Below are 13,534 nucleotides of genomic sequence, written 5' to 3' on the forward strand. Positions count from 1 at the left end.
TTTTCCCGGATTTTACATCAAAATGCTGTCCTGATGTACCCAAAAATTGCTTTTTATGAATGTTATTATTTGTGAAATAAAGAGGTTTCAAATACTAACCAGATGTATATTTTGCAATGGTTCTCCCCGTAAATGGTCAATTCCAATTAGTCTGCCCCTTATACAGTCACTTATTGCTTTAGGTAGGGTATGTGACTGACATAAAGGCGTTGCACATGCCTCCATAGTGTAACATTAACAAAGCAATGCTTAACTCTTGTTATTAACACAGTAAATATTGTATCTCTTTGGAAAAACAGGCAACTGTGCTTTTATCCTTTCAGTACTTGAAGAAAAAGTTACTTTTAACACATTTACCCGATTTTACATTATTTGAAAAACTACTTTACTGCAAACTAGATTCTGCTGCCTGGTGAGCCAACATAGGAATAGGATCGGTTATCCGAAAACCAGTTATCCAGAAAGCTCGGAATTACAATAGGGCCATCTCCCATAGACTCAAATAATCCACATTTTTAAAAATGATTTCCCTTTTCTCTGTAATAATAAAATAGTACCTTGTACTTGCTCCAAACAAATATATAATAAATCCTTATTGGACACAAAACAAGCATATGGAGTATATTCAATGTTTATATGATTTTCTAGTAGACTTAAAGGGGATGTAAAGGCAATAAAAAAAAATTGCATTTTTACTTTGTTTAATGAAAAGAGAAATCTGTCTCCAATATCCTTTAATTAAAAAATGTGTACTGTTTTTATAAGAAACCTGAATGTATATTAAGTGAAATTCTCCCTTAATTTTACTTGCCCTGACAGCTGCAGATAGGAAACAATCAGATGGTCCCTAACTGCTCTGCAGGGAAACTGGTCATACTTTCAGATGGCAGGGGGAGGCCCCCAACCTTACTTCCCAGAACTCCAGCAGCTTTGTGTGTTTCCCTGTAAAGCAGCCGGCAACTGTATAAAGATTTGTACCCGCAGACCCAGTGCAGTCTGCATATTCAGATTATTAATCAGTCTTGCTGTATAGGCTTCTATGGCAGATATTATTTGACTTGTGTGGTTTTGATAATTTAGGATGATCCCTAAGCTTAACTTCCCAAATGAAGCGCAGACAACACTGAGCATGTGTGTAGTCTTGGTCTTGTAAAAATGTTTAACATAGTTACAAGATGATGACCCCCTGTGGGCAAATTTGAAAGCATAAATCATTTGTTTAATTAGGCTTTTACTGCAGTAAGTTCATGTTTATGTTTAGCATAGACTAATGCTAGAAATGCTGTATTTTGTATATTAGACTTTAGTTCCCCTTTAAGGAATGAAGATCCAAATTACAGAAAGATCTGTTAATCCAGAAAGCCCCAGGTGCTAAGCATTCTGGATAACAGGACCCATACCTGTATTGCTTGTAATATGAATGTAAAGCATAGCTAAATTAAAGGACCAGTGACATCAAAAAAAAAATTTTGTTGGTATAAAACGAAAAATAAACACTAAGACAAAGTAAACTTTTAATTTGCAAAGCCTTTATTAAGAATTAACTTACCAAAACTTCACTTCTGTTCCTCTTCAAAAAAAAGGCGACAGGGCGACCATCCATCCTTGCGGTGCTTGATTTCTCCTCCCTGGCTATTCTAGCGACAGCACCTTCCTAATCCTTTTGCCCCATAGCCAAGGCTCAGGGATCCCCGCACTTTCCCTGGCTGAGGAAGCGCTACTGATCCAAGGCTATACTTTTCATCTTACAACAAGGTCAGAGCTTAGACTGGGCTTTACACCAGGCATCTTTCAGTGGCCAATAAAACCCGGGGCTTAACCTTGGAGTGGGAATCCAGAGGAGCAGGGATTACGGAGAAGTGCTCGGCTTGCTGGCATTGGATTCTGTGCCTCGGTCCTGGCAGTTTCGGGAACAGAACTGCCGCTGATACCCACTTGCCCTGTACCGACTCATCTGCCTCCATCGCTTTGTGCAAATCCTGGATCTGCTAGATCCCCATCACTGCTGCCCCAATCATTGCCAGTCCGATTCTGAGCGCCAGCCTGTGCTGTGGCTGCTCCTCTCAGGTTCAAGGCGCAAGTTAGTGCTGCTCTATGACGATGCCCACCATAGCTGCGCCCCAACACTGCCCCGAGGATCAGCCTTTTATGATGGACGAGTCCGGTACCTTCCGACTGGAGCTGAACCGATCCGAGAGAAACAAACCCGTTAACAAGTCCCTGATAAAGCTGACCCTCCCGGCAACTGGTCCTCAGCGCAACCGCTTCTTGTACAGCTGACAACGCAAATGCCCCGAGTCTTCCTCCCTTGTTACTGCTGCACTGTCCGGGAGCTTGTTCATTGCACATTATTTGCACCAGGTGCAGAGTTATGGGGGGTGAGGCCTCACTAGTGTCCGCTCCGCATGTGAGCTGCCCAGCACCTGCTTTGTGCCGATTCCCCAGTTATACTGGTAATGAGGGGGTGAGTGGGGGCAGTGAGAGTCTGTATTAGCGCTATAGTAACGCTGTGCTGGGAGTGCGGGAAGGTATCGGAAGTTGAACATCACTTTGTGCCAATTCTACATCTGCGAGATTTCCATCACTGCTGCCCCCCTGGCTGCCTGATGCTGTTCTGCCAGCCCTGCTTATTCATGATGAAGTAGTAGTTCTGTTCACTCAGGTATGGCACAATACCTAAACCATTGGGGTCTGCCATGGAGATAGCTCAGCAGTGCTACTTGAAAGTGCTAGCTTGAAAGTGCTACTCAAAAATAAAACAATTGCAGTAATTACTGTTATACCTACCTTGCCTCACTCTTTCAATAGTCAGGTGACTACCAGTAACTTCAGACGATTTCGGAAAACTAATCGATCAGAGTTCGAGGAGATTAGTCACCCCAAAGAAGAGGAGGAGATTTGTCACCGGGCGACTAATCTCCCCAAATCTGCCCCGTGTGTCCTGACCCTAAAAAATCTAACTATCATTATAATATCTCCAATGTATGCCTACATCAAAGAACTGAACACACTGTAAAAGGACTAGTGTGTTTATATTAATGCAGTAAAACTTCACATTAGAACTAAAATGTATTCATGGCTTGATTAGATATTAATGGGGCGGAGAGAAGATTCCCTTTGGCCTATCACATCCAATTGTTGGCTAAGCATTAAGTGTTTAGATCACTCCAATTTGGCCATTAAGTGGTTGGCCAACCTGGACAAATATTTGCCTTCTTTTGGTGACCTTGCCAAAAAACAAAATCCACATATAGCCTTTTAATTTTATTTACTTGCCCTGGAATTTTATTGTAGATATATCAAGGGTCGGGCTGGGCCAGGAGGACACTGGGGAAAAACCTGGCGGGTCCCGCCAGCACAGACTCGCTCCCGGTGTGAAGCCTTTGGAGAGCCTTCCTTTCTCCCTCCCAAGTCCCCAGCATGCATGCAAGAGGAAGAAGGTAAGCTTGCCTCAGTGGGTCCCAGGCCCTCCAGTCCGACACTGGGTATATCTGAAATTTTACAACACAAATGAAATGACCCTTGTAGACCCTTGCAATGACCCTTGTAAAACAATTTGTCTATAACTCTATTACGCAAGCTCTCTAAAGTTTGTGTTTCTTGTACTTGATCCTAACTAAGCTGCATAAAACCAGATTGCAAGAAAAACAATCCTATAGGGTTTATTAAATGTTTAAATTATTTTTAGCAGACAACCAAATTATGGAAAGATTGCTAATCTAGAAACTCCAGGTCCCAAGCATTCCGCGTAGTAGATTCAATACCTGGGCATCATTTATCTTTAAGTTGTTTTTTTTCCCAACACCAGGATTGTGAAAACTGTTTAAAATCCATTTTGGACAGATGGGGAGAGGATGACAGGGCTCACAAACAAGCAACAATTATAATGCAACACCATAAAACATTGAAAAGTTATAGAACAGCATTTCTTTATTGGCTTATAATTATGTAGGTTGAAAACACAACTTACCACTCCAAATCTGTTAAAATATTCCCTCAGTTCAGTTTCTCCACAGTTGTGTGGAATTCCTCCCACAAAAATTTTGTTGGACCTACTGTTTTCAGTTCTGGTTCCTTTTTGGTGCTATAAAAATACATTCCAGTTAAAGCTTAGTGATGTTAAATTTCATTCCACTGAACATTCTCAATTAATGCATTCACATGTTAATAATGTTCACAGTTTAAATGGTAGCCACGGAATCCCATGTATACCTCTAGAATGCAGAGTATATATATTGCATGATATTTTACTGCATCCTTAATACCACTGACCCCTGCTCTTGACTTGTAAATACTCAAGGGTTATCGATTACACTTGTTCTTAAATGCTAGAATGGTGGTAAATAATTTTCCATTTCTCAAAAAAACAAAAACGCTAGCCAGCAATCATGTGAAAGTATAATGTTTGTTCTAAGAAGTCTAAATTAAATAGTACATCAAGTTTTACTGTGCTAGTTTGCCCTTTCTGTACTTAAAATGTCCAGTCTAGCTTGAATCTTAGCCCGGACTTAGTACAAATACAGATATAAAATCAATGCATGTACCAATGAGCAGTATCATGTTAATGCAATAGGCCTAAAAGTGTCCGGTTCAGATAACAAGTCTGGCCATATTTAGAGGGTATGCAAGATCCCTTAAACAATCATCTTTTTAAGGCACTGAGACAAATGATCTCCAGCATTATTTGTTTTCTATATTCTCAATCTACTCAGTGTGATTAGATCAATTTACTTACCCAGTCTTCTCGTGGCCGGGTTCTCTCGGGTTGCATTCCTCGAGGGGTACATGGCTTTGGATCAATCTGTTTAACAAAATGCTCATGTGTTAGAATAATGCATTGGCATCCAATGACTGTGAATAGAACTAAAGATTAAAGAACTATGGTAGAAATGTTGTATATTATGTTTTAGGGTTCTGTCCTAGCCCAAAACAACCACAGCCCTTTAGAAGTGAAGATATGTGCTTCCAAATATGCCCCAGTACCTCCCCATCTTCTTTTCTGCTGTTTCACATGACACCATTTGGCTGCTGTGTGTAACCTGAGCTTAAGGACCAACTGAAAATATACAGTATGTATACAAAATCAAATTTACTTAAAATCTAATCTAGATCTGTAAGGCTACATGCTTATTATTACTGCTACTTTTTATTGTTCATCTTTCTAGTAAGGTCCTCTCCTATTCATATTCCACTCTCTTTTTCAAATCAATGCATGGTTGCTACAGTAATTTGAAGCCTAGCAACCTGATAACTGAATTGGCAAATTGGAGAGCTTCTGAATAAAACGCTAAATAACTCAATAACCACAAATAATAAAAAACAATTGCAAATTGTCTCAGAATATCACTCTCTATATCATAGTAAAAGTTAACTCAAATGTGAACAACCCCTTTAAGTAGCATAAAAGAAAAGCACTTTATATGGATTGTGTTATGATTTCTATGGTGTAATATTTATTTATAAATTACACTGTTAAAACTGCAAATAATTCACTCTACCAAATAAAATTTAATTCCTGAACCAGCAAGTGTATTTTTTTTTTTATTTGTAATATTGGTGTGTAGGCAGCCATCTCAGATTTTTCCTGGTCATGCACTTTCAGAAAGAGACAGCTCTTTAGGATGGAACTGCTTTCTGGCAGGCTGTTGTTTCTCGTGCTCAATGTAACCAAAGGTGTCTCAGTGGGACCTGGATTTTACTATTGAGTGCTGTTCTTAGATCTACAAGGGAGCTGTTGTTATCTTATGTTAGGGAGCTGTTATCTGGTTACCTTCCCATTGTTCTGTTGATTGGCTGCTGGGGGGGGGTGATATCACTCCAACTTGCGGTACAGCAGTAAGGAGTGACTTATCAGAGCACAAGTCACATGACACGGGGCACTGGGAAATTGACACTATGTCTAGCCCAATGTCAGATTTCAAAATTAAATATAAAAAATTATGTTTGCCCTTTTGAAAAATGGATTGCAGTGCAGAAGTCTGCTGAAGCAGCACTATTAACAGATGCATGTGACAGTATCCATTTAAATACACAGACACTTACATTCCGGCCATCCAGTGTATGCGGTCTGCTGGCTAGGACAGTTCCTACACAATTGGGATCATTAAATTTGACAAAGCCAAAGCCTCTTGACTGATTTGTTGTTTTATCTTTCATTATTACGCAGTCTACAACTTCTCCATACTGAGAAAAGTAACTGCGCAGGGTTTCTGCAGAAAGAACAAAAATATATTTACAGATAAAGTGATCTTGCATATTTGGCAAACATTACATACAAAGCAGGGTCTGGAATAAATATGCTGACCAAGTTTTTATTCAAGCACAATTTTTGTGGAGATGAATATGTAACAGAAAAAAAAAATGAGATTGGAAAAATTAAATAACGACAATGCAACTCACCCTGTGTCGTGCTCCAGTCAAGGCCACCGACAAAGAGCTTTCTGCAAGTGAGATTATATATTTATTAAAAAATGCATTCCTCTTTCTTTTGAAACTACAATATATCTTCTACTAGCCCAAGCACACTTCAACTCCATTTCAATATATATGTTTTAGATATTCTTGTACGCCAAAAGGGTGCATTTTTGTATTATTATATATTACAAGATTCATTCAGTCACATATTTGCTAAACACACACAACGTCTAATTATATGATTAGAATATATTACTAGAAACCCCTTTATGCATCATTAAGTATAAGATATTTAAAAGAACAGTGACATCAAAAAAGTTTTAAAGTAATGCAAATATAATAAACTGTTGTGCTTGGTAATACTGGTTAGTTTGATTCAGAAACTCAGCTATAGTTTATAGAAACAAGCTGCTGTGTAGCCATGGAGGCAGCCATTCAAAGCTGAAAAAGGAGAAAACAACAGGACACACAGCAGATAACAGATAAGCTCTATAGTATACAATGGCATTCTTCTGCTACCTACTGTGTACCCTGTGCTTGAATGGCTGCCCCCATGGCTAAAGAGTGTGTGTGTGACCCTACATTTTTTTGGGGTTACTGTTCCTTTAAAATATAAAAGGGGTTTGGATCCAGCAAAATATAGAAAGCAGCAGCAAGGCATACACTAATGTGTTAACGGATATTCTTACATGGAGGAGCACTATAATCTTAAAATAGTTTTTTAATAACCATACTAAAATGTTTATAATTTGAACATGTATAAAATATTTAAAATAATTTTTCAGCATATTTTAGCAAATGTAGAAAAGTCAGGAAAGCTTCGGAGCTGTTGAACTATCATGCTGTTTTGGATCCTAAACATCAGTTTAATTAACAAGTGCTCTAAATAGCATTTATCAAATAAAGACTAAACCAGTCGAACAAGTTTTTAGTCAAACCACTGCGATTAATGGAGCAAAACATATATACGTGTACAAATCATTTTGGTTCGAACTAGTTATAAATTGTGGGGTTTGATGATCCAGGTAGCAACGAAAGAGAACCCTTTATAATTTTTTCCAGTAATCTTCGTGAAACAGCTACTAAAGGTAATTAAAAAAAAAAAAACATGACCCACATTCTTACACCATCCAGCCCTCCCAATTATGTCCTAAACAGTACTACTCATTTTCAGAACATGTAGGTACCATAACTAAGGCTTTTTAAGCACTCTCTTATATTTGCTTCCCACGGATTACAGTTGGAAGTACAGGTATGGGACCGGTCATACACAATGCTCGAGACCCAGGCTTATCAGGGTAATGGATCTTTCTGTAACTTGAATCTTCATACCTCAAGTCCACAATTATTGGTTAAAATCCCACAGCACAGCAGAGAATTACAACAGTGTAATTCCTGCTATTCCTCAGGAAAACAGCAGTTATTAAATCTCCTAAACAAACCCTATAGGTCAAGAAATGGCTAGCAAATGAGATGACACTGTCTAGCCCAATGTCACTTGCTATTACATGACATCCCACAACAATCGCAGAATTTTAAGTTATGCGTGACTGCATATGAAACAACAGCTTCAGACAACGGTTTCTTTAAATTATCAGCAGATGACTACGGTAAATACGTGACGTAATAGTCAGTAATCTTGGTTTTTGTGTGTTTAGCTTGCCAAGAAACACAGTACCCTATGCAAGTACAAAAAGCATGCTTCTGTAATAAAAATATCACACCCACAATAATGTTCCACTTTAGGCAAACACTTGTCACATTCAAAGAAGAGATTTCTATTTTTATGATAAAGTACTGAGCAGATGATACCAATTGCACCACAGCTCCCAAAAACATAAACGCAGATCATGACTGTACGTAGAACATGTTCCTGTTGATTAAGATGCTGCAAGTTCAGTTTACACAGCTAGTGATTTATGGCTGCCTTATTCAGGAATTAACAATGAGAACAGGATATAACTGCAGTTGAATTTACAGGTGTCCCTTGGAAAAAGTGACTGTGCACAAGGATTAAGAGAGCACCCTGATTTACAGCAGCCTCATTTATTCACAAAATACTCCCTAATTTAAAGGAAAAGTAAAATCAAAAAAAGTAAAGTGTTTTAAAGTAATACAAATATAATGCAGTGTTGCCTTGCACTGGTATAACTGCTGTGTTTGTTTCAGAAACACTACAATTGTTTATATAAATAAGCTGTGTAACAATGTGGGCAGCCATTTATGTGAGAAAAGGCTTGTGTTACAAGGCAGATAGCAATAAGCTCTGTAGAAAATAATGGTGTTATCCACTATTTAACCTGTGCCTTACTCTTTTTTTTTTAATTTCCACCATTTCTACACAGCAACTTGTTTATATGAACTAGTAGTGTTTCTGAAGCAAACAGATCAGTTTTACCAGTGCAGAGCAACTTTCATTACTTTAAAAACCTTTAATTTTTGGTTTTGATGTTCCTTTAAGAGGCAACTAAAGCCCTTATTTAAGAACAAACTTGACATGACCTCTAGACTAATTTAAATCTAAAGCACCAGGCAGATATACTCATTCCCAGGTACACAAGAGCCCTATTCAGACAAGTTTATATGTGACACAAACCATTTCCTACCCCAACTACTTAGAAGTTTCACAGAGTAGGGCCAAAACAATTAAAGAAATGGACTAAAACCTTTGAATAATCTGACATTAAGACACAGATTCTAAAATCTAATAGGTAAAGGCTTATTGGTCTTTAAATGACTAAGCCACCTCTCACATTGTCCTTTGCATTTGTAAGATTTCCTCAAGTGACACAATCAGATGTAACCCACATCTTATACTGGCTACATATAAGGTCTATCAGTTTTCAGACTGAATGACTAGGTTGTTGGCAGTTACGGCAGCCTGTGTATGGCCAGCTTTGGACTACAGGAAATAATTAAGCATGCAGAAGATGGAAACAAGTAAATAACCTGCAACTTAATTTAGAAAAATCTTGGCATGCATAAGATGGAAAGGTTGAAAACCAGCCCTCGAGGATTCCACCCCTGTTGAAACACAGAGCACTTTCAAGAAAAAAACACACAATATTTAAAGTACATTCAAAGACTTTATGAGGTGATGCAACAACCTCACACACAACACACACACTGAGCCATGTGCTCAATTGTTAAAACATAGATGTAGCTAGAGGACATTTAACCTTTACAATGCTTTTGGTAACAAGAGAATGCCTACTGAAACGGTCAGCACAGACATTTCAAGATGTCAAATGTTTTCATAATGACAGTCAAGTTATAAATTTTCATATTAGAAGTGTTCATTGGTTCTGCAGATAAGGGCCTATGTATTTACAATAAAGAAATGAAGTAGTTAATCCAGGGACTTAACTGCTTCCGTTTGGCCCAGTTATTTCCCTTGGGTTAAACAGAACTTGGTTTACACAGGGAAATGGAGGGTGTTTACCATCCTCCTCTGAATACACTATGTTACAAAGACTGTATCCAATTCTTTGATTTTCATCATAACTCTGTTATGATGTTTTCACAGTTTGAATGAAACCGACTTCATTACTTAACTACTACTACTTCAAAGAACACTGTGCAGAAGAAAGAACCATCCCCAGAGACTACTTCTAAGGGAGGGAATGTGCCACTCCACTCAGCCCCCAATTATATGGTAACTCAGTATCATTTTCCAAGGGGAATTCACAAAGAGCATGTTGGTCCAGGTCTCAGGGGAGCAGTGTTTTAAAGAGTCTGGGGATGCACAGCTGTTGAAAATACATTTTATGGAAACTCTGTAGCTAAATGATTAATATAATAAACCAAACCTACAAGTTAACCCACTGCATCACAGTGTGGAACAACCATTCACCACCTATAGTTTCATGGCTCTACAACACAATGAAAGCATATGCGCCTGAATGGAAAGGCAAACGCCTCCCAATATTCTGGAAAAACAAATAGGCCTTTTAAAAAAAAGTGGAGAAGGTCCGTGCATTTTAGTTGTGCAGCACTGCCCTGTAGCTGGGTGAAAACTGCCATCATGGCTGCACATGTGCCACATCCGCTGCACCCCCCCCCCCAACTCTAGAACTATACACTACAGGCTCCGATCCCCGTGTGACCACTCAGCATTTCCAGACCACTCATTTACTCGGTCCCTCAGCAGTATTCCATTACCTGACATATGGTAAGTACAGGTCACTTGTATTTTGCTCCATGGCCTCTCACAATTGTCAGCACCTGTATTCATTTAGGCAATAACTCAAACCTAATGGGTAAGCAGAATTTTATTGAAATGACTACTCCCTCCTCCACAAAATCCCAGGCCTCAGCCTCCATTAAGGTGACAAGCTTCGAGCACCTTGCAAATACCCACGTGTCGCCACCAGATTTCATCCGGCTCAATGTATTGTGACGTAACAATTTCACCTGAAATCATTCTCCGCCATAATGAACACTTCATCTCCTGGCCGGCTTTCCCTTCCACTCACAGACTGCCCTCCGGCCTTTCCCAGCCCCATCATATCCTTCAATTTCACTCAGGGTCAAAGGCCCCGCTCTAGCATTTCCCTCATTTTCCATTTGCCCTGACTTGTATCCCTGCTTCCCAGCCTCTCACCCGATCTCGTCCCCGCCTTGGTTATTCATATCTCCGTCGCCCCTCTCCGGTCTCTGCAGCTTCTCCTACCAACCCAGCCAACGGTAACAGGGCGCAAGACTACGGGGTTTCCAGACAGGGGGCGGAACACAACGTCATCACGTACGTGGAAAGCGCAATGTACGACGGGAAATGTAGTACAACTCGTTCTGGGTTCACGTTCTCAACAGCTGCGTTCTGAGTCTGACGTCATACTGTTGTTTTTCTTGTGACTATACAGTAGAAGTGACCCCTCATTTTACGTTTTTCAGGGGACCAGAAAAAAAAGATGCAAAATCCAGGAAAATGTAAACTCAGGGAAATGTAATTCATACCTCCCAACTGTCCCTTTTTTGGAGGGACAGTCCCTCTTTTGACAGCTCAACCCGCAGTCCCTCATTTGTACTGGAAAGTCCCTCGTTTCTCTGCACCGAACAGCCAGAAAAAGAAACAAAGTTTCTCACTTAATTGGCTTTTAGCAGAGAGCCCAGAACAGGTAACAGGTGCAAATAAGATACTTTTTAACAATTTTGAGACACAAAAACACAGTTTAGATAAGGAGAAATATTTTCAAACTTTCATAACCTGCCAAATTTTGTAAAACGAACAGGGTAATTAGGGGGGTGGCCACAGAAAGGAATGTGGTCAAAAAAATTACTGCGCTACGTGCGGAAAAAAAAATTTGTCCCTCTTTTTACTTCCAAAATGTTGGTAGGTATGTATTATGCATAATATATAGGTGGGACCACAAAAAAACAATGTAGAATGAGGGGAAACTTAAAATCAGGGGATGTAAAATGGGGGTTCTACTGTATTTGCTGCTGTGGCGAAAAATACAAAAGCTGACAAAATGCAAATGGAATCTAGACGACCACCTGTGTAAAACTACAACTTCCCAAAATTCTCCTGTACCTCACCTGGGCAATTGTGGGGTAGCTGTAAGGTCCATGTCTGGGGTGAAGTAGCAAGAGACTGTTCTTGCAAATACAGGTGTTACCCTAGAATTTTTATTTTTCCAGCAGACTGCAATTTCTCTGCAATAGAAGTTTATGACAGGTTCATTAACTGGTGTCGCACGTAGAATACATATTCTAATTGATGTTACATCACACAGTAGGAATTGGCTTTAGTTGCTATTATGTATAATTATGTTTGAGTTTTAAATAAAGGCAATACATATTTTGCATTTTAATTATTTTGAGGTTCTTTGTATTGTTTATCAAGCACAGGGTTGCAATGTATTTATATAATACAGGATATTTATGTTTCAAGTATATGGCAGTTCACTTTTTGATTATGAAGTTGAATGAAGTGGAAGGCCTGCAAAAATTTGGTGAAAATGAAACGACAAAACACCATCTTCTCAAAGGGAGGGAAAAATGATATTCATTGTGTAATTGTTAGGGCAGTAGAGGTAGTCATACAGTTTTTTTATCAATAGGGTTGCCACCTGGCCGGTATTTTAATGGCCTAGCCGGTAAAAATGATGGTTGATCCCAATGTTATTAATAGGGAAAAAAGATAAATATATAGGTATTTTTTTCCGGAAAAGGTGGCAAACCGATTTATGAATAGTAGACTGTAGACATACAATTCTGTGATTAGTTAACAAAAAATCAAGATATTTCCTGAGACATTCTGTGCTCCAAGTCAAAAAGTAGGAAGAAATAGGTGTTAATATTGAAGGCATGACATGCACGTTCACCCAAAGGAATTTGTAAACAATAATGAGGAACCACTGTCCTCTATTGGACTATCCATCTGCTCTCCAACCTCAGTAATCTACATTCCAGGGACCCTCCCTGGGGACTAACCTTCTCCAGACCCACACTCTAAGGAAGTTCTCACTGACTGTGCTTATGGAGAAAGTGAGATGCAACATAGCAATATGTTTCTTCCCTGTTTTGTTAATTTTTTTTTTTAAGATTTCAATCATAATTGCATATTTCCCTTGCATGATCCAAAATATGTGTCTTTAAAACACAAGAGATCTTGCTCACATAAATCATTTTGCTGAGGCCAGGTCCTGACTGGGATTCAAACTAGGCCCTCATATTTAATGCATACAAACGACCGAACAGCTCCCGCAGACCCAATAGACAGTAACGGTCTATGGCATCTTACAGCAGCCCCCTGGCATTTGCCAGAATCCCCAGATTGCCAGTCTGGGCCTAGCAGAGGCACATGATCACATGTTTATAATTTCTAACTGTTTGGGGATGCCAAAACAAGCTGTCAAGTTGTACAGAAGGACAGGAATGTATTACTCTCCCTCCTTCGATGTACAGTCTGAGAGTGTAGTGATCGTGGACCCCACCACTGCCACTGGATTCAGCCTTAAAGGGCACCTGTTGGATGAAAATTTTTCCCCCAACCAAAGGTGCGGGCTAATAGAGCCTGCACTCAGTTGGGGGTATGTTGTGCAGAGCTTGCCAGATATTGTTGTGTATGGCCACCTTAAGACAAGGCAGCTGATTAACAGACCTGACTTTGTTGGGG

General features: G+C 39.4%; 1 protein-coding gene across 14 annotated transcripts in view; it reads right to left on the reverse strand.

Annotated features, from left to right (window-relative positions):
- dazap1.L (DAZ associated protein 1 L homeolog) overlaps window positions 1-11,191 on the reverse strand; it is a 28,585-nt gene extending 17,394 nt beyond the window's left edge. For 2 of the 14 annotated variants that reach the window (XM_041561743.1, XM_041561744.1), the window contains exons 1-5: window positions 10,828-10,987; window positions 6,400-6,440; window positions 6,043-6,209; window positions 4,736-4,801; window positions 3,971-4,084 (exon numbers count right to left, since the gene is read on the reverse strand). In XM_041561743.1, coding sequence (XP_041417677.1) covers window positions 3,971-4,084; window positions 4,736-4,801; window positions 6,043-6,209; window positions 6,400-6,440; window positions 10,828-10,922 — 483 coding nt within the window. In that variant the 5' untranslated portion in view covers window positions 10,923-10,987. Of the gene's footprint in view, window positions 1-3,970; window positions 4,088-4,735; window positions 4,802-6,042; window positions 6,210-6,399; window positions 6,441-10,575; window positions 10,755-10,827; window positions 10,988-11,017 lie in introns of those variants that run through there. The other 12 variants (XM_041561748.1, XM_041561746.1, XM_018254711.2 and 9 more) reach the window with 11 other exon arrangements.
- Window positions 11,192-13,534: the final 2,343 nt, after the last annotated feature.

Source organism: Xenopus laevis, chromosome 1L (assembly GCF_017654675.1).
Source record: "Xenopus laevis strain J_2021 chromosome 1L, Xenopus_laevis_v10.1, whole genome shotgun sequence".
Classification (NCBI taxonomy): Eukaryota; Metazoa; Chordata; class Amphibia; order Anura; family Pipidae; genus Xenopus; species Xenopus laevis.